The 20962-nt window shown below is 37.7% G+C and overlaps 1 protein-coding gene across 1 annotated transcript in view; it reads right to left on the minus strand.

Moving 5' to 3' along the window:
• rin1b (Ras and Rab interactor 1b) overlaps positions 1 to 20962 on the minus strand; it is a 29256-nt gene that overhangs the window by 2236 nt on the left and 6058 nt on the right. Inside the window, exons 2-10 of the mRNA XM_083542732.1 lie at positions 15546 to 15671; positions 10156 to 10264; positions 8645 to 8717; positions 8334 to 8425; positions 7419 to 7786; positions 5721 to 6222; positions 3422 to 3727; positions 3084 to 3215; positions 1625 to 1791 (exon numbers count right to left, since the gene is read on the minus strand). Of these exons, the coding sequence (XP_083398858.1) occupies positions 1625 to 1791; positions 3084 to 3215; positions 3422 to 3727; positions 5721 to 6222; positions 7419 to 7786; positions 8334 to 8425; positions 8645 to 8717; positions 10156 to 10264; positions 15546 to 15671 (1875 nt within the window). The remainder of the gene's footprint in view (positions 1 to 1624; positions 1792 to 3083; positions 3216 to 3421; positions 3728 to 5720; positions 6223 to 7418; positions 7787 to 8333; positions 8426 to 8644; positions 8718 to 10155; positions 10265 to 15545; positions 15672 to 20962) is intronic.

Consider the following 20962-nt stretch of genomic DNA (forward strand, 5'->3'; position numbering starts at 1 on the left):
AGATGGCAAATCATAATTGACTAAAGTGCCTTCTGACTTCTAATTCTTTTAAATAAACCAGATGTGATTTTTCTGTTCTCTCTGCAGGAAGATGCAGCTCTACCTCTGCCATGTTAATCTATATTCTATATGACTCTCAGGACACGCCTCCTCTGTAGTGTTGTGAACTTTTAAAACACATCTTTTACATGTAGCAGCAGTGGTGCTGAGAGAACATGTTTAAGAAACAGTTTAGCGAAGAGAAATCAATCTACATATAAAATTGTTCACACATTATTGGTCAATTCCTAAATAAGAAAAGTATAGTGTTTCTATTAAGAATTATACATAAATAAATCTTTTTTTTTTTTTACAGATGAAATATGTTAAAAACTAAGCATTTAACTTTTATGCTAATGCACTGATGCTAATCAGTGAATCTGACCATCCCTATCCCAAAGTGTATATATGAGTGGGCCTATGCTTTTATGTCGCTTTAGAGACAGAAATATCTGAAAGTGCAGGTTTCCAAAAGAACAACTGAATTTTTTTTGCAGCTTATATCATCGTGGGAGCACGAGTTTGTATCCCAAAGACAACGCAGACATCCTTGCCCGAAAGCAACGTGAGCATGTGAGATGGCATGAGATGTCTCTGTCCTGTAAATTAACTTTATGAACATCTGTTAGCTCGGGTATGCAGAAGAGGGCAGATAGCGGTTTCCTTTGAGTATTATATTGCCCTGCGACACAGCATGAGCAGAAGTTCGGAAAGATTTGACATGCTTGGCATTAACTTTGGCACAGACTTCATGTATCTGGAAGAGAGCATGTGTTAGCTTTCATCTTCCCTGGCTGGTAGCTGTCATATGATAGAGGAGAGGAAAATCTTCTAGTGGGAGGTAATCTTCAAGCGACCAAATAAGAAAATGGGGTAAAAACAGTGGATATAAAAAACCCTTGGTTTTTATAGGTTACGGACAGATTTAGGTGTAGGCAATAGATTTAATTAACTGCATTAATTACATTATGTCATAAGGATACTGTACATGTGCGTGTGGGAGGGTGTGTGTCTGCGTGAACGTAAAGTTATGTTTACTCCTGAGCCTCTTATATTATTTACTGCAATGCTGGAGTGTTTCACCTTCCTGTAGATTTTTTCATAGTTAATCATAATTCATGCTGGTGTGGACTGTTTGGGTTACTGTCAGGAAGGGTTTCGGTGTGTTGCTGAAAGAAGCAGAGATGCGGGGGCGGTGCGAGATGAGGGATGGAGAAGCACAGCAGCAACTATAAGTCTGAACAGCACAGAAATGTGGACAGAAACAGATATCGAGCTGAATGGAAACACAAAGTGCTCAGGGTAAATCAGACTGTGGTGTTGTACAGAACAGACTGACAGATGCTGGAAGAGCAGGGAGCGCTGCATTTAAATGATGGCGAGAATAAAAACGATGCGGTGAATAAGAATGATTCTAGAAATAGGAATGATGTAAATCGTATGTTGTCTGTGATGCATGGTCGAACCTGCGGAAGAGCTCAGGGATTAAAAATGTGTGCCATTAATATTTGTTTCAACGTGCGTCATTTGTAAAATAAAAAAATATATATATATATATATAGTGTGTGTGTGTGTATTTTAAAACCTGATTCTGCTGGCTCTCTTTATGGAGTTTGGCTTCTTGGGATCTTCTTTTGCTCCATTCTCTCAAATACTCTCGAGCCTCATTGGTTAAACCGCCAGAACATGGGGTACCAGGCTGGCTCTGGATTAGGCACAGGCTGGCATTGATGCTCGTCAAGTAGTACCCTCCTAAAAAAAGATATTCATATGATTTACATAGAAACTCTGTACAACTCTGTACAAGTCCTATTGTTTTACTCTTTGGCTGGCAGGTGTTATACACCTATAAAAACAAACTTCGGCACAGTTCAGACGCATTCACATTTATACATTTGATCTTGAATAAATTTTACTTTACATTTGTCATCACCTTTTATGTCATTACATGACTCTGGTGCAAATAGACTTCAATTATTTAAGGTTCTATTATATACTTCATTTCAAAAGTCAGTAAATGACTATTGAATACAACAGATATTTGATCGATCATATAGTTCTAAAAATAAAAAAAAATAAAGAGCAATGAAACATAAGCACAATGAATTTAATACTACACTAAATAATCATTTAGTATTCATTAGTGGACATAATCTATAAGTACCGGGACCTTTATAGTCATATGTGGTTCTTCCACAAAAAGTTTGAGGCACACAATTGTATAGGACGTCTCTGGATGTGGTACCATTCATTTTTCTCTTCACTTTAACTAGGAGACCCAAAGCTATTTCATTATGACAATGTGCCTGTGCACAAAGCCAGCTTGATGAAGATATGCTTTACATGGGTTGGAATGGAAGATTTTGAGTGGCCTGCTCTAGAGCTCTGACCTCAACCCTAATGAACAACTCTATACTAGACTGACTGCACCCCAGACCTCCTCACATCACCTACATCAGTAACTGACTTTACTAAACCCCTTGTGGCTGAATGAACACAAATCTCCACAAGAACACTTCAAAATCTAGTGAAACATCCTCCCAGAAAAATAGAGGTTATTATATTTGAAAATGGGGACTAAATTTGAATGGGATGTGCAAAAAGCACAAATATTATGACTAGATGTACACAAACTTTTGTCCATACAGTGTATGTAAATTAGAAAAATATAGCCAGCTTAAATGGAAAAATATTTGTCATTGAGGGCCATTAATACTGATGGATGATGTAGTTTGTCACTATCTGATGAATAATATACATGGATCTTCACGTTCTATGGAAAGTAGACACTCCTCTCAACCCCATACAAGCTACATGAACAATGTGCAAGTAAGCCCATTTTAAAATCAAACTATGTCCAGGATATCAAAACATAAAAATAACTGTAATAGGAATATTTAAAAAAATCTAACAAAAATCTTGTTGACATCATATATAAGCTTGTGGGCTTGAATGTACAGATTATCATACACTGAACTTTTTTGTATATAAATTCTAATCACTTGCTTTGCGATTTTACAGTTAGAATTGCTGCAGGCACTTACCTTCTCCTGACAGCCAAGAAGACTCCAGCAACTCCATCATGTACTCTGTCTCCAGCAGCAGTTGTGGAATATTACATTGAACCACCACATAGGACAGAGCAGGCAGGAAATCCTCCGAGCTGAATTCCAGTTCTGCAAACAGGAGATTAAATATAGGCTGATATCAATACAAAGGTAAAGAACCATTTAATGGTTTTCCTATATATATATATATATATATATATATATATATATATATATATATATATATATATATATATATATATACATACATACACACCATTTATAGGTATTATATTAAAATTTCATAAACCTTATTTCCCCCTGAATTCACTCACCAGATTGTGCTCCCATGGCCTTGTAAACACTCTTGCACACCTGTAGCAAAAGCAGCACTTTGTCTATTGGTGAGTGGCTTCTCTGCATCAGATTAAACTTTTTCTTTGCTCTTTCCAGACCTGGAGAGTTAAGAACTGCCACCCTTACACCCAGGAGCTGTAGCGTCCCCTCCTGATAGGCCTGCAGGCTGTTTGTGAATCTCTGGAGAGTGCCGTCCTGCGTGTGTAGTGTGAGCAGCATTTGGCTCAGCTGAACTTTTAGTGGTTTCAGTACACAACCAAACAAAGCCTTCTCCAAAGCCAGCTCTGCATTGATTGGAGGGGGTGTACGGGGATTAAATAAAACAGAGTGTTAGTCAAGTCTATTAGTGTTTGGTTTGATTCAGTCAAAATGTACATCCTACACAAATGAACAGTTTATTTTAAAATACTTCTTACTGCCGTATCATTGGCTGAAGCCCCTTGCTACTTGTTTAAATCACACTATTAAGGTTTAAATGATTTTTAAGAGGGTTAACAATGTAAACAGGGCTTACAGTATGATGCAAATCTGCACTAATTAATTCTCCATCTGTTAAGCAACTGTTGTTATTGCTCTACAGTAGCACTCTTCTTTCTTGCTCAAGCTGGAAGTGTTAAAATTTCAGACTCACTAATGCTTCCCCAAAAGGCATTCTATCAGTCATACTGTCATAGCCGGAGAATACAACCAATAAGAGAGGCACCTTAACATCATTAGCATCTGGGTACAGAGCAAACTATATTCTGCAGCTCCTTATGTCTCCTCTAATTCTCACCTCACACACACACATTTTGCTCTCCCGAAGAATGTGCGTGGGATCATGATATGTGGTTATGATAAATTGGAAGCATAAAATGCAAATACACCCACCAACACAGTCCTGCTAATGTAGCACCAAGCACCTCGGCCATATTTCTGATATTCTCTGCCTAGCATGTGCATTTCTTTCTTTCTTTCTTTCTTTCTTTCTTTCTTTCTTTCTTTCTTTCTTTCTTTCTTTCTTTCTTTCTTTCTTTCTTTCTTTCTTTCTTTCTTTCTCTCTCTCTCTAACAAACAATCATAATTGTACACACACACACACACACACACACACACACACACACACACACACACACACACACAAACATCGCTATCAGTGTTTATACTTTGTTCTCTTGCTTCATGTCGGAAAATGATTTCGTATTTTTCTACAATAACCTATGAAAAATATGCATTTTCAAAATATTAGATATTTTTCTTTTAAGATTATATGTAAAGATTTTTTTTTTTGCTTTTTTGCTTTCATGAGAACTACTTCAATGACTACTTCTGACGAGAAGCAGATTTACTCTCATCTCCCCAAATTGACTATTTTCCATCACCGTATCCTTTTTACATACAGAGTTACAATAAAATACTATGAAACATCCACAAAAAAAGGTTTTTATTCGTAAATAACTGTAATTAAGAAAAAATAATGCATATCATAAATCCCTTTATACTGAACTTAAATAAACAGCTGAAATTAGATTATTTTCAAAAACCTGAATGAAACATCACCTTAGAGAAAGCTTTCTATCGATGCTTAAACATGATAAGACCTTGATTTACACCAATCAGGTATAACAGCATGGGCACACTGACTGTTCTGTGGCTTATGCAGCCCCATACACAACAAACAGCAATGCACTGTGTCAGAACTAGCATTAACTTTTTCAGCAATTTGAGCTACAGGAGCTCGTCTGTTGAATCAAACCACACGGTCAGCCTTCACTCCCCAAGTGCATCAATGAGCCTTGGCCGCCCACGACCCAGTCGCCGGTTCAACACTGTTCCTTCCTTGGAACACTTTTGATAAATACTGATCACTGCAGACCAGGAACATCCCACAAGAGCTGCAGTTTTGGAGAAGCTCTAACCCAGTCGTCTAGACATCACAATTTGGCCCTCGTGAAACTCTCTCAAATCCCGCCCATTTTTTCTGCTTTTAGCATACCAACCTTAAAAACAAAATGTTCAATTGCTGCACAATATATCCACCTACTAAAAGGCACCAGGATGAAGAGATTATCAGTGTCATTCGCTTCACAGGTCATTATGTTATAATGTCATAATGTTATGCCTGGTTGGTGTTGTTTGCTACTACAGAAAGATTTAACCATTAATATATTCATAAAAGCCAGTGATTTGGTCTTGTAATCAGTAGTATTATAGTCATGCTTATAGAAAATGAAGCATCACTATATAACAATTTCAAATAAAAATAAATAAGGAGGTGTATAAGCACCATTACCAGACCTTTCTCATTCTCAGGCACTAGGGTCTCTATGGGAGGTTCCAGTTCTCCAGCCTCCAGAAGCAGACTCTTGGCCTGGGAAAGGAACTTTCTTAATCCCTGAAGCAGCTCCACAGCCGAGCTCCAACTTGGCACCTTAAATTCTTCCTTTTGCTTTAGTAAGAAATCCTGGACCAAGGATCCAAAAGCAGAGCGCCTTTCCCGAGACAGCTCATCAACCAGCCGAGCTACACGCCGCTCAGGAGCAAATACACACACGAATGCAGCACTCATGCGGCGGAGGGTGGAGGCAGGGTTGGCGACAGGGAAACGGGTGCCCCGTGTAAGAGGAGGCCACTGCAGGGCTGAGTCTGGCTGCGACTCCTCTTCCTCCAAGCTGCTGAAGGAGCTGTTGCTGTCTAGTTCGGCGAGGGAAGGAGCATGACGGCGTTCCAGTGCCAAACAGAGCCCTTCATCTTGTGGTATGTCATTAAGATCAGATTTCTCCGGCTGTGGGACTGATGTCTAAAATAGCACACATATACAGAACAGTACAGTAACTCTGTTTATGATCTTTTGACTGAGTAAATAAAAGTGAATGGATTCCTCTGAGTACAGGTAGACAGCAACTCATGATGGAGACGGGTTTTGATGACCTCATCGTACGAAGAGTTATCAAAAAGTTTCAAAACTAGCTTTGTAAAACGCCATCAGATTGCAACACAAGGGTGCACGCACAGTCACAGGAAACACCGGCCTTCATAATCAGTGTGCCAAAAGACATCGTCCTGTGACGATGAATTTTGAATACAAATCAAGAATTTGTCGCTAAGGCCCAGATCATCAATAGCGAGTTCTACTGGCAGGTTTTAAGGCATCTGAGGAAGGAGATTTGGCAAAAACGACGGATCTGTGGTGCGCTAGTTTTGGAACTTTGATACCACCTCGTAATTTAAAAATATCATAAGTCGAGACATGGCCTAGCCATGTCTAAAATAATGGTGATCAATATTTGGTGGTATATTGTACATTGTTAATAATTTAAATTTAGAATTTAGCAAAACTATACAGCAGGGGTGTCCAACCTTTTCCACAAAGGGCTTGTGTGGGTGCAGGTTTTCATTCAAATGTAAAATATTTTTTTACATTTTGTAGTATCACTATGTACCATTTGTATCCTGAAATTGAAGGACAATATTGGTCTGAAAAGAGGGATCTGTCTTTGGATATAATTTCTTGATCTCTATGTTGATGTTTTGGATATTCATTATCAGGACCATGTACATAACCAAATGACACCATCTACATCTCTGTGAGGTTTCAAAAGCAAATTTGGTTACTGAGAAGATGCCACTATCTTGGATCATTTCATATGTATGAGTATTTTATTAAAAAATAGATGAAAGCATTTCTATTCAAAGTTTAATTTAGTCCTTGAGAGGTCATAAGTCTTTGTTATATTACAAGACAAATAAATAGGATAGACAAATGTTAATGACTGGAGAATATATACATGCAGTTGGTGTTTAACTGCCCACTGTTTTCTGAGTTAAAAAAAAAACATTTGTGCCCTGAAAATTTACTCTGTTTTATAATGTTGAAATATATAATCATTTCCTGTAGGAGGAGGTGAAACAAGCAAAGATCATGTTTACAGACCCATTGCCACCCCCGCTGTTTCAAAAGCACTCGCATGCATGCGTACACACATATACACTCACTGGGGGCACCACTCCCAGCATCTGCTCATCCTCTTCTTCTGAGGTAGGTGCCAGAGCAGCGGTTCTTCTAAGCATGCTTAGGCCCCCTGCCCTCCGTGCCGTCCTCTCATTGCTCGTCAGTGTATCTGTCTCGCCCTGGTTCCACTCAGAGTCTCCAGTGGTCAGGCAGAACGAGGATTCAGTGGACACGCGGACTCGCAGGCTGCGTTTCAACCTGTGGCGTTTGTGTGAAGCCTCTCGACTTGGCTGGGAAGGCTGTAGGAAGAGGGGGTTGATGAAACATGGCGATCGTGGCCGGGAGGACCAGCTCACAGACAGGGCAGGAGGGCCGTTAGGGGGGCCAGGGGTGGCCTGAGAACTCCAGAACTCTGAGAGAAGGAAAAATATCATATATTATATATATATATATATATATATATATATATATATATATATATATATATATATATATATATATATATATATATATATATATAAAAATTATTATTTTTTTATTTTTTTATTATTTTTTTATATAACCATATTAGATTTTTGCTTTATGTTGCTATATTCTTTTCTATACAATATTTTGTACAATCATTTTACATTTTCCGTAATTTTTTTTTTCTATTACTAGTCTAGTGACTTTTTATTCTGCTTTGTTCAATATTCATGCAATTCAGTTCTGTAGTCACATTTTATTCTGTTCTGATCTACTTGCTTTCTACACAAACATATTATTTGGTTTTCTCATTGTTTATATTCAAAACAGTATTTTACTCGGTTCGGTTCTATTTCTGCTCAGTTTTTTCTCTATACATCATTATTTTTGCTCCTATTTCTTCTATTTAATTTTATTTTTGTATCATTCTATTCTTGTTCTCTCTTTCTTTCTCTCTCTCTCTGTCTGTCTGCATGTGTGTGTCATGGTCTTACCCAAACCAAGGTGTGAGATGCTCTCTAGCTGTGTGTGATTGGTGGCCTGTGCGATAGCTTCAGGAAGCTCGAGTGGGAAAGGCAACACATCCCTCCAGAAGAGAAACAAACAAACAAAATATACACACAAAATTATTCCATTGTACAATAACTGTGTATTTAGTTTAGAAACTTGCAAAGAAATTAATTATATATTAATTAGCATCTGCCTACTTTATCCTGTGTTTCAAAAAATAATGTATATTTTTCCAGTAAAATGGTGTGTGTGTGTGTGTGTGTGTGTGTGTGTGTGTGTGGGGGGGGGGGGTTACCTGCTAATGCAGTAAAAGGCCACTAATCTGCACAAATCAGGAAAACTTAGGGCTGAGCTCTCCAGAGAGAATGCTGCAGGAAAACAGTCAAGACAGAGTTTCCCAAAAAAACAAAACAGTGCCATGATTCAATATGATCAGGCAAACATCAGCACAATACACCATAAAGTGCTTATCCTAAATTGTCTTTATAAACAATAGTTCATAAATAAATAAGCAATAAATAAGCATTCTGGATTACATTACACATCGCAAAATCAATCACTGCTTGTTTCATAAACGCAGAACATTTAATTTCTATGACATACTGAGGCCTTTAGACTCTGTGCATCACAACACATAAAACAGATGAGAAAATCTGCTATGACCACCATCAGTGGTCACAAATTACTCATCATTTTATCTCCAGAACTGTAGGCACTGAGTGACGAATATAGCTAAAGTCTATGTTTAAAGTGCACAAAATGATCCGGTATGAATCAGCCTAACACAAACTCATCTGTGTACATATCATTTGTGATTAATTGATAGGATAATTACACACAGGATAGTTTGTCACAAACTAAAAATTAAAATGATGAATAGACGTGTGCCACCCAGATAACAATGGGTTCCCTTTAGAGAATTGTTCCTCTCAGGTTACTTCCTCAAAACCAGTAGTTTTTACCTGCCACAGTCACTACTGGATCACTGATTAGGGATAAACTTATACGGAACAAACTTATAGGCAATAAACTTTATAACCTATGTATCTTTGTAAAGCTGCTTTCGGACAATGTCCATTATTAAAAGTGCTATACAAATATAAATGAATTGAACTGAACGATGGCTTAGAGCTGCAATCACCATGAACAGTTTGTATTCCAGTGTCCAGTGGACAATAGAAAACAATGATAGAACTGTAATTAATGGTAATGCAGTGCAGCACTGTTTCTAGGTATAGGCAAACTAGGCAATCGCTAGGGCACAACCAGCTGGGGGATTTTTTTGCCAAAAATGGCTAGAATGATAAAGTGCCACCCAGATAAGTATAGGTTCCCCCTTTTAAGTCTGGGTCCTCTCAATGTTTCTTCCTTATATCTCAGGAAGTTTTTATTAGGGATGAACATTAGTAGTAATAGGGACTAATTATTGATGCTAAAATCAAAAATCATAATCTTTGGGACAATGATAATTGTAAAATAATCAAATCAAATTGCAAATCAAATCTATTTGAATTCAGAGTCTGTTCTGAAATGCTTGTGTATTTATTTGTGACAGGGCAGGAGCCTCAACATTGGTTTCAGACTCTTGTTAAATGTAGTGCACTGGTCATGCTTCAGATGTTTTCCATCATGGTCAGATTTGAGTAATAAATAAAGCAAGCGCACTTCTACACTGCAGAAACCATACCTTAACATTTGTTATACATCAAAACATCATGTAGTCATGAACATGTGTGCTATGTGTGCTATGTGTGGCCTGTTCCAGACAACATGTACACGTGTGTGTGTTTTGAGTGTTACACTCACTGGAGTCTTCCTCTCGAACTGGGTATTGTGCAACACACACATTGCTCTCCTGAACCCTCACACACAGCACTTTCCTCTGAGTGACCACACACTTGCACACCAGAAAAGTCTGCAGAAAGACCCAAAGTTGAGATATATAACATTTAGGAGACTTACACACACACACACACACACACACACACACACACACACACACACACACACACACACACACAAACACACACATGTATTTTAGATGTATTTTAGACATACAGATAAATCAAACGCACTGTATAATAATGAATATGAATTATGCATTTAAAAAGGTATTTTATTTGCCATACACACCTGTGTATATTATTGAATGAGATTTTGAGAGGGAATGCACCAAAATACGTGTTACTGGATACTTTACTGTTACTGGAGAATACTGGAAAGAGTGTGCTGTAGAAATTCAAAGTAAGTAAGACTAAATAAAAACAGCAATGGTGGACCGTCAGAACCAGCAAGACCTTTTCTGCTGGCCGAAACTCTTTTAAAATAACTGACTTATGTTTTAATTTATTTTTCCATGAATGTGTATTCAATTATTCCCAATAATCTATTCTCTTCATTTCATAGTGTTTCTCTCGAGTGTAAGTTTCAGTTTTCAGTTTCTATCCAATAAGATTTCAGTATCAAGCCAGTGTGATAGGGACCTGCCCTCAGGCAGTGAACACTGCCGGTGCCCTATTTATTTAAACCAATGTTGCTAGGAGTTGTTGCGCTAATCAGTTTACTTGCTTATTTTAAGGAACCCTAAAACGCATCTGAACACACATTTTCACATCCTTCGATTGGATGGTCAGAAAGCACATCATAATCAGCTCTCAAACCGCATTTCCTGCAAACTGCAGAATCTCAAACATATCCATATGGATTTATTAGATAATAGTTTTTTTTATTTCACAATGGCTGACAGTGAAAAAAATGGTGACAGATTCACTTACAAGTTAAAAGACGGATTTTCAAGTAAAGCTTTTAGGAACCATTCATAATTTTGAGTTTTCTTTCCTGTTGAATTTGCATAAAAACACACAATTTGCCTTTCCAATCCTCAGAAAAACTGTAATATACAGAAAATGTATATTATTAATGCTTCAGCTAGAGATGGCTTCAGTGAAAAGAGAATTGTAGAAATGTGTTCATTGGGTTTTCTTGCTTTAGAAATGCAATTCATACTTGCTGCATGAAAGTAATTTCTAAGTGGGCTATTGACACAAAATTTCCACCAGATGTAGCCATCAAGCCAAATATTGAATTCATACAATTAAATCTGAACATTTAAGTATAAAAGTTGAGTCATAATAAATAAAGTGAAATGACACAGGGAATAAGTATTGAACACACTTTATTTAATACTTTGTAGAAAAGCCTTTGTTGGTGATTACAGCTTCTAGACGCCTCTTGTATGGAGAGACCAGTCTTCTGCATTGCTCAGGAGTGATTCTGGCCCATTCTTCCACACAAATGGTCTTTAAATCTTAAAGGTTCCTTGGGCCTCTTTTATGAACTTTGATCTTCAGTTCTCTCCATAGATTTTCTATGGGATTTCGGTCAGGTGATTGACTGGGCCATTCAAGCAACTTGTTTTTTTTTCTTTGAAACCACTTCATTGTTTCCTTGGCCTTGTGTTTGGGATCATTGTCTTGCTGAAATGTCCACCCTCTTTACAGTTTCAGCTTTCTGGTAGATGGCAGCAAATTTTTATCCAGAATGTCCCGGTACATTTCTCCATCCATTTTGACACCGTGGATCATGCCATCCTCATCTCTCATCTTCAGCACGTTGTTGGTCTGCAGGGTGCGGTGCTTAGTTGGTTTTCATCATACCTCACTAACAGAACTTTCTCAGTTGTGCTAAATGATCATTCTTCATCGGTTGCTCCTCTGTCATCTGGTGTGCCTCAGGGATCTATTCTTGGTCCCATTCTGTTTTCCCTCTATATGCTTAACGAAGTTAAATTTCATTTTTATGCTGACGACCTCCAGATTTATCTTCCTGTGATTATGAGTGATAATTCTGCATTGGACCCTCTTCATAACTGCCTTCAGGATGTTAAACAATGGCTTTCCCAGAACTTCCTTCATCTGAACGAAGCAAAAACTGAATATATCCTGTTTAACCTGGACTCACCCAGCAGTTCTCCGAATTTTGGTCCTCTAACACCTCAGTTTGCGCCTACCGTGCGCAACCTGGGTGTTATTTTTGACCAAAGTACGTTATTCGAGAAACAGATCAGTGCAGTAGTGAAGGCGAGCTTTTACCAGCTAAGACTCCTCAGCAAGGTAAAACCATTTCTGTCTCAAGCTGACCTCGGAAAAGCTGTACATGCCTTCATCAGCTCGAGGATTGACTACTGCAACGCTCTCTACATTGGACTCAATCATTCTCTTCTCAGTCGGCTCCAAATGGTGCAAAACGCGGCAGCACGTCTTCTCACCAACACCTCAAAACGATCACACATCACCCCGGTCCTCCGCTCGCTCCACTGGCTTCCGGTGCGGTATAGGGTGGAGTATAAGGTTTTGTTGTTCGTTTTCAAGGCCATCAATGGTCTTGCCCTGGCCTACCTCACTGAATTAATAACAGTTTACCAACCAGCCAGAACACGTAGCCCTGCTTCACTGCTGTTTTACTTATATTTTGTGTTCTTATATTTTTTAATTTTTATATTTGTTATATTTTTATTGATTGTGTTGTTTTTACTGGAAAGTGCCTTGTGCTCCTTTTGGTTGCTGTAAGGCGCTATACAAATAAAGCTTGATTGATTGATTGATTGATTCATCCTGCCTTCAATAATATGAAGTATGCCAGTACCCCTTGCTGAAAAGCAGCCCCAAACCATGATGCTTCCACCCCCAAACTTAACTCTTGGTATGGTGTTCTTGGGGTGGTGGGCAGTGCCATTTCTTCTTCAAACATGGTGTGTAGAATGACTGCCAAAAAGTTCAATTTTGCTTTCATCTGACCATACTATAGTCTCCCAATAATCCACAGGCTTCTCCAAATGTTTTTTCGCAAACTTTAACCGAGCCTTAACATGCTTTTTGTTCAGCAATGGAGTTTTGCGTGGTGAGCGTGCATGGATGCCATGGCGGTTCAGTGCATTGCTTATAGTTTTCTTTGAAACAACAGTATCTGCTGATGCAAGGTCTTCCTGAAGTTCTGCCCGAGTGGTTCTTGGCTCTTGGCGAACTTGGCGGATACTGACAGATTTCAGGTGATCTCCTGGCTTTCTATGCCTTTTTCGCACCTTGTTATCTTCATGTGTTCAATACTTCTTCCCTGTCATTTTACTTTACTTATTATGACTCAACTTGTATACTTAAATTAATTCATCAGATAAGAAGCACTTTTTCTTTATAAAAGAGCAATTCTATATATACAAGAGAAAATAAGACAATGCCTTTTTGTATTTAAATTACTCAAGTTACTTGAGGAATTGTTTCAGTTCTAAAATATATACAGTGCAACCTCGATACTCGCAGGGGTTACGTTCTATGACCACTCGCGAGTAACAAAAAAGGTTTTGACTTACCTTTTTCAAGGGGAACTGTACATGTACTGTACTGTAAACTCAACAAAAATTATGAATTACTTGTCATAAATATTTTATTTACTACTTTAAATGAATAATACAATAATAATAATAATAATTTCAAAAATGTTTATGTAATTTATGAGTACAAACTCTGTTTGGAAATGTTACTCCAAACTTTCTCAAGAACTATCAGATTTTTTGAGTTGGAACTTTTCGCAAGATCCAAATAAAAAATTGCAAACTATTGAGGTCGTGAGTGTCATGGTTCCACTGTAAATAAATGAATTTACTGTATTCATTTCACCGTTGAGGGCAAAGAGCAGTTCCCCTCTTTTTCAACCCAGAGCATGTCCTAGTACTACAGCAGGATTTAAATAAGAAATGGATGAAGAATGATGCAAAATGGGTTGAGAATAAATTGTTGGTGTTTATTATTTACTTAGTTCTACATTCGATAAAAAGGAATCGATGTAAATTATGAAAAGAATTCAGTCCAACCAAATGGTGGACGCACATTTTATAACTTACTTAATGTGGTCATATTCACACAGACTCACATCGTATTTAAGGTTGGATCTTTTTAGTTTGTGATTGTTACATGTCTTAACTCATCATTCGTTATCGTTATATAAGTATTACTTCAGCAAATACTACATGATTATTCATGCACAAAATAGCCAAAGACCTGTTTATAGGTTTCAATCTTACATTATTTATAGGCTTCTTGTATCTTGAGACTTGGATTGAACACAGTCGATTCAAGTGAGCAATCAAAAAGGCCAAAGACTATAAAAACTCAGTCGTCAAAATAACAGCTTTGAAAATGGTAGGTTAGATTTTCACTGCTGTAACAATAGCACAGAACACTGCTTTTCAGAACTTCAATTTATTTTATGTATTTTTTGGCTGGATTTTTGGGGTTTCTTGTACATTATTTATTATTTTACTCATACAATTTCAATTGTGATTCATGTTAAAAAAAGAGACAAAGAGGCTTTTTACTTGTCACATGTACATTACAGCAAAGTGAAATTTTTTCTTTTGTATATTTAAATGATGTTAGGAAACTGGGGTTAGGAGGCTGGGGTCAGAAAGCTAGGATCAGAATGCAGGGTCAGCCATGATACAGCACTCTTGGAGCACAAAGGGTTAAGGGCCTTGCTCAAGGGCCCAAGGTTGGCAGCTTGGTGATTCTGGGGCTTAAATCCCTGACCTTCTGATCAGTAACCCAGAGCCTTAACCACTGAGCTACCTAAGTTTGGGTTTTCCCAACGTAGCTGATTCAAACCAAACAAGGCTGGACTTCCGTTAGCTGGGTTGAGTTGTAGGAGAAAAACTCCAGAATGCAGAGAGCAGTTTTACCTATCTGAAAACCCTTCTTTTTCCACAATATTTCTTATTTTCTAGTGTTTTGTTACATAGTTTGGGATGTGATTCAGGTTAAACACATACACATACATGTACATGCATATATTTAACATCAACAACAACCACAGAAAAACAAGGATTATAAAACAAAGCTTTCAAATATAAAGTTATTTGTTTGAAATCCACAGATTATATAATGAAATGATTTGACTCTTGTCAACATTTACTTCTTTATCACACAGAAAACACCTTGTGAAAGTAAACACTCTGTGTGCCAGCCATTGCTAGATGTTGCTTATTAGCTGACAAACACCCATTCCTGCTAAATGTTTTCCTCCAAGCATCTTGCAGAGTTTTTAGGATCATGTACCTGTGAAGTGGTTAGCGAGAGTTGACTGGATGATTATTAGCCACACAGAATGATGTAATCAAGCTTGAAATGATCTACTAGCTCTCTCACCCCAACGATCTCTCGCTGCAGGATGCAGAGGGCAGAGTCAGGGTTGATTGACAGCTGGAGCCAGATGGAGTGTGTGAGGAGGAGGCGATCCAAAACACTCAGACTCCTCTGAAGAATGTCATCCATCTAATGTGGAGAGCAAAAGAGTTCAAACATTTTTACAGTCATAGATCACTGTCCTTTGATTCACAGGCAGAACACACACTCAAATATATTGATACAATAAGGGTAAGATTATAGAAATAGTCCAACATTTTCTATTTTAATCTCTATCTATACAAATTGTAGTATATTTTTCAACATTGTGATGCTGAATTTCCACTGACACACAGTATGAAGCTGTTCACTTTAAACTTCTAACAGGAGAATAAGGGAAATTGTTAAACTTCCTACAATGAAGAAATTGTCACATCATGACTGGATAACGCAAACATTTCAGCAACATGTAAATTAATAAATCTATAGAATGAGGCATAAGTATTCACCCCTTTAAACTTTTCCACATTGAATCCAATTTGGATCTAATGGTGATTATGTCATGAATCTGCACAGAATTTCCCATAATATTAATGTGGAGAGAAAACAAAAACATTTGCTAATTTTTTTTTTAATAAAAAGCTGTTCAGTGTGCACCCTGTGTGATTTTGGCCACGATTTGGTACTCTGAGCAAATTTTTTTTTAAATCCTAAAAGATTCCTATAAGCCGAGGCTAAAATCTGTAGTCTTTGTTCGCTGGTTTGTTATGGTCACCTACAGCCGACTAACAGTCGTGTATTTTTTCCCTCAGATGAAATTCTGGCAGTGTCTGAAGATTTCAGACTCTTTCCTGCAGTGTGACTTCTTCCAGGACGACCGTTGAACCAAAAACCAATAGGAGTGCCGAACCTGATGACGCAATTAGCGCGACAACTTCAAACCACCTCAGGGAAAATGTTGAAATAAGTCAGGTGGGCAGTACAGCAAAAAAGAAACTTTTTGATTTATGGAGGGAAAAGGAGTGTTTGTAAGACATTTTTTTTTATATTATCAAGGCATGTCTTGAACCAAATTAATGCTACAGATTGTTGTTTTTTTGCTGCTAGCTACCATTAGCAAGTTAACCAACAGATTGATAACGTAAAACTTTAGACAAATGTCTTTCTATTATGGGTCAGCTTTTGACTGTCATACACTCTGATATTATGACAACTGAGATCCTACAGCATGACATTGGGATCGTTTATGTACAGTCTGACAAGCAACAATAGCAAAGGACTATTAATATTGCACAGTGTGCACCCAGTATTACATAAGTATTCACACTTATTGTTGTGAAACCATACAGTCACATGCTGTCGTATCGTAAGTCGAACGGATTTCACCTGTGCTACTAATGTTTGACATGTACTCAAAACGAATGCACCTGTTCTTGTTTCACATGTGAAAACAATCAGTGTCATGAAGACCATGGGGCTAGCAAATCAAGCCCTGGACAAATTTTGAATTAGTATTAATTAGGATTTAACTGTAAAATGAAATACCCTCCAAATGGTAAAATATTGCAGAGCACTGGTGGATCCTTTATTAAAAATAAAAAAGGAATGTAGCACATTTTTGCAGCTAATGTAATTCTGGAAGTCTTTCTGGATAAAGGCGTCTACCAAAAGCCATAAATGTAATGTATGTGGTCAGACTAATTAAAAAGAAAGCTGTCCACGTTTCATCTTCTGGCGTTTAATTTTTTTTTAATAAAGGGGTCACTAAAGAAAAGGTATCTACCACCAATAGTGCACGGTGCCAATAAAATCACCCTTCAACCCACCAATGAATGGAAGCAGCACCTGTAAATGGAGAAAGCAGAAGACGGAAGGAAGAGAGAACAAAACTATACAAGCCACTGCTTGAGTGCAGTAACATACATTGTAATGACTGCAGTGTAAGAATGTAATATAGCTGCATGGTTGTAATTCAGAAACTGCTCTTAGACTTTAATTACAGACATTTGATTAAACTATTTTTCTTTTCCAATCTCAGTACAGGGAAAGTGTTAAAACTGTGGACTGTGTATAAATTAGACTGAACGGCCCTGCAACATTTATTTAAGAATGAAGTTTAAGATATTTTTGAAATGTGTTAAAGTTTGACTTTAGGGACCGTGTGTGAATGTGTTCTCTCACATTATGTTTTTTCCCCCCAGTGAGGAACCAGCTGGGAATCTTGTCATGATGTCATTCCAGGATCATGATCACATACTCTCACATACTCTAACACACACACATACACACACACACACACACACACACGCAATCACAGATGAGGACCAAACACTTTCCTGTCTTACTCTTTCTTTCCTTCTTTCTTCCTTTCTTTCTCTCTCTCTTTTTCTCTCTCTCCGTTTCAGCAGTGTGACACTGTGTGGGCAGCGCAGAGAGAGCTTGAGTGTGGCGGCAGATGGTTCCCATGGCAACAGGTGCCTACACATGATGACAGGCATTCCCACTCAGCCTTAGACACCTACTCTACCAACACACACACACACACACACACACACACACACACACACACACACACACACACACACACACACACACACACTCCCGCTCTATCACACATACCTTCACGCCTCATCAAAAAAAAAAAAAAAACTGGAAAAACTTGGCACAGCTTAAAGGGTTATTCTCTCTCTCTTTCCCTTTTCCTCTCTGTCTCTCTCGTTCGCTCTCCCTCAGTCTGGTTAGTTTTAACAGAGTTTTTCTTCTCATCATAACTCCTATAATCCACTTCAGGTTATTTTTGTAGATCATGTTTTTTGAAGCGTGGTCGGCTGTCGCTCCCTCTGCCCAGCTTACATAAGATAACAGCATGCACAGCAATGAAGGGAGTGCAGTAAAGTCACAGAGGTAACTACACAACCAGTGGAGGAAGCAGTGCTTTTTTATTAGACTCTATTAATAGAGTTATTATTATTGCAATCATATCCTGACCATTTTTTTTTACTGTCCTCTGAACATTAGCAAGTGCATGTAAGGTACAGTTCCAATCTTTTTGGTGAGAAAAGGCCATAAATCTATGTATCTGTCAATTCATCAATTTATTTATCTATCCATTCATCCATCCATCTATGCATGCATCCATCCATCCATCCATCCATCCATCCACCCATCCATCCATCCACCCATCTGTCAATCCTTCCAGCCATCCTTTAATGCATGTGTCTATCCATTTCTTTTTTTTTTAAGTTCATTTATTATTTTACTTCATTTTATAAGAAGAATCCAGCAATTGTTAAAAAGCTTTTATCATTCTTCATTATATATGCAAGGAGGACACACAACAAATCAAAGCAAAATAATAATAAATTAAACTACATTTTAAACAAAATAGAACATACAAAGAAATGTCCATCCATTTTCATCCATCCATCCATCCATATATCCATCCATCCATCCATTCATCCATCCATCCATCCATCCATCCATCCATCCATCCATCCATCCACCCATTCATCTAACCATCTTTCCCTATGTCCATTCATCAATCTTTATTTCCATTTATCCATCCATTTATCACTCCATCCATCCATCCTTCCATCCATTAATTTTTTTTAACACTGGCACAATGTCTATATGGTGCCCTGCAATATATCCCATCCATGCTGAGTTTCTGTCTTACATCCAAATGTCCCAGGACAGACTCTACACTGCAACCCAGTCCACGATAAAGAACTTAACAGATAAATTAAAGAAATGCCAGCTTCTGAATAATTGCCAACCTTTCAAGAAAAATATATGCTTAAGGAACCAAATACCAGATGCTTTCTGTATTGTATATTTCTGAATATGTATTTCTATTCTTCAGTTTTATTTTGTAGACCACTGGCTTTCATTCCATTTCAAATCCGGAAACTACGCCTAAGCCAGCTATTAAGATTATTGATTTAAGATTTTTTCAAATAGGTGAAATACAGTGTGAATATCTAAAGTTTATTTTGGTTTTATCTGACTATAACAAATGAAAACTAAACCTTTAGGTCTTAATAATGGTTTGCTGAAGTTCAGGACTTGCAGTTTTGTGAGTGGCTCTTAGTTACAGCTTCTTTCAGGCAACTCTCCCAGACAGCTTATTGTTATGGAGGTTGGAAACTTATTTATTTTGACATTTGTGTAAATCAGTGTAAACTGTGCAATTCTGACACCATGGGCTCCATGTACAGATAAACAACCTTCTTTCCTTCTTTCGCTTTCCTGTAGAAGACTATGTATTTACAATTATATTTGAAACGCCATATTTCAAAGGTATATGTATTGTTTTAAATGGTTGATTATTTCTGTGTCCAATCGTTTTGCTCATTTGCATAAAGAATATGATAATTAGATTATTTAGACTTAGATACCCAATTTCAGTGATCCCTAATTAAACCATCTATATGAATATAGCTTGACAAATGTCTACCAGATCCTATCCCAAACACCCAAGCTTTCATTTTCATTGTGCAATTGGTTTACTTTAGTGATCTAAAAAAATCTATATACATTATGGATTATTCCCAACAGTCAAACATGCCTACCAAATACCAAACACAAATCAACAGCCACATGCTAACAAAACACAAATGCATGGCACTAAAATAGTCGATAGCACGCAAGCACCAAAAGAGAAGGGCCTGCACTTTTAACATGACCTACACTGACCGGTATATTATTAGAGATCACAGAAGAGGAAGAGAGAGTTAGAAAGAGTTAGAGGACAGAAGAACTGAGCAGGGCTGTTCATTTACAGAGTAGGCTCTCCTTATATAAAATCCTGAGAAGCTAACAGCCTACACACTCAGTTATGCAATACAGCAGCGGGAGTTAAAACCAAGAATCGAGAAGCAAGAGAGAGAGAGAAAGAGCAAGCTATAGAGAGAGAGAGAGAGAGAGAGAGAGAGAGAGAAAGAGAGAGAGAGAGAGAGAGAGAGAGAGAGAGAGAGAGAGAGAGAGAGAGAGAGACATATAATTCAATGGGAAATCTAAATGATTAGACAGAGCTAATTGCATACGGAGTAATCTGAATCTAGGAGAAAGGAAAGTTATCAGTCAATCAGACAAAAATGGTGACATGGAAAAATGGAAAAGAATCAAGAGTTGGTTCATCTTGTCTGCTAACAAGCATCAGGAGACAAAGAGAGAGTCAGAGAGAAGACGGAGTCGGGGGAGTCCGACTTTTTCAGGTTAAACTGAAAATTACATAAAAGGCAAAACACAGGAAAGGCCTGGAGGGAGGGAGATGAAGTGAGAAAAGCAGAAAGCTAGAACAAGACAGAGAGGGAGAATGAGAGAGAGTGAGAACAGGCAGTGTGAACATTAAATAAAAGCTCCAAAGTGAAAAAAGAGCACCAGATAACAGGAAGAGAGCAAACTAAATAAATCCCCTTACTCAGAAATCAAATACTACT

This window comes from Silurus aristotelis (assembly GCF_946808225.1).
Source record: "Silurus aristotelis genome assembly, chromosome: 5".
Classification (NCBI taxonomy): Eukaryota; Metazoa; Chordata; class Actinopteri; order Siluriformes; family Siluridae; genus Silurus; species Silurus aristotelis.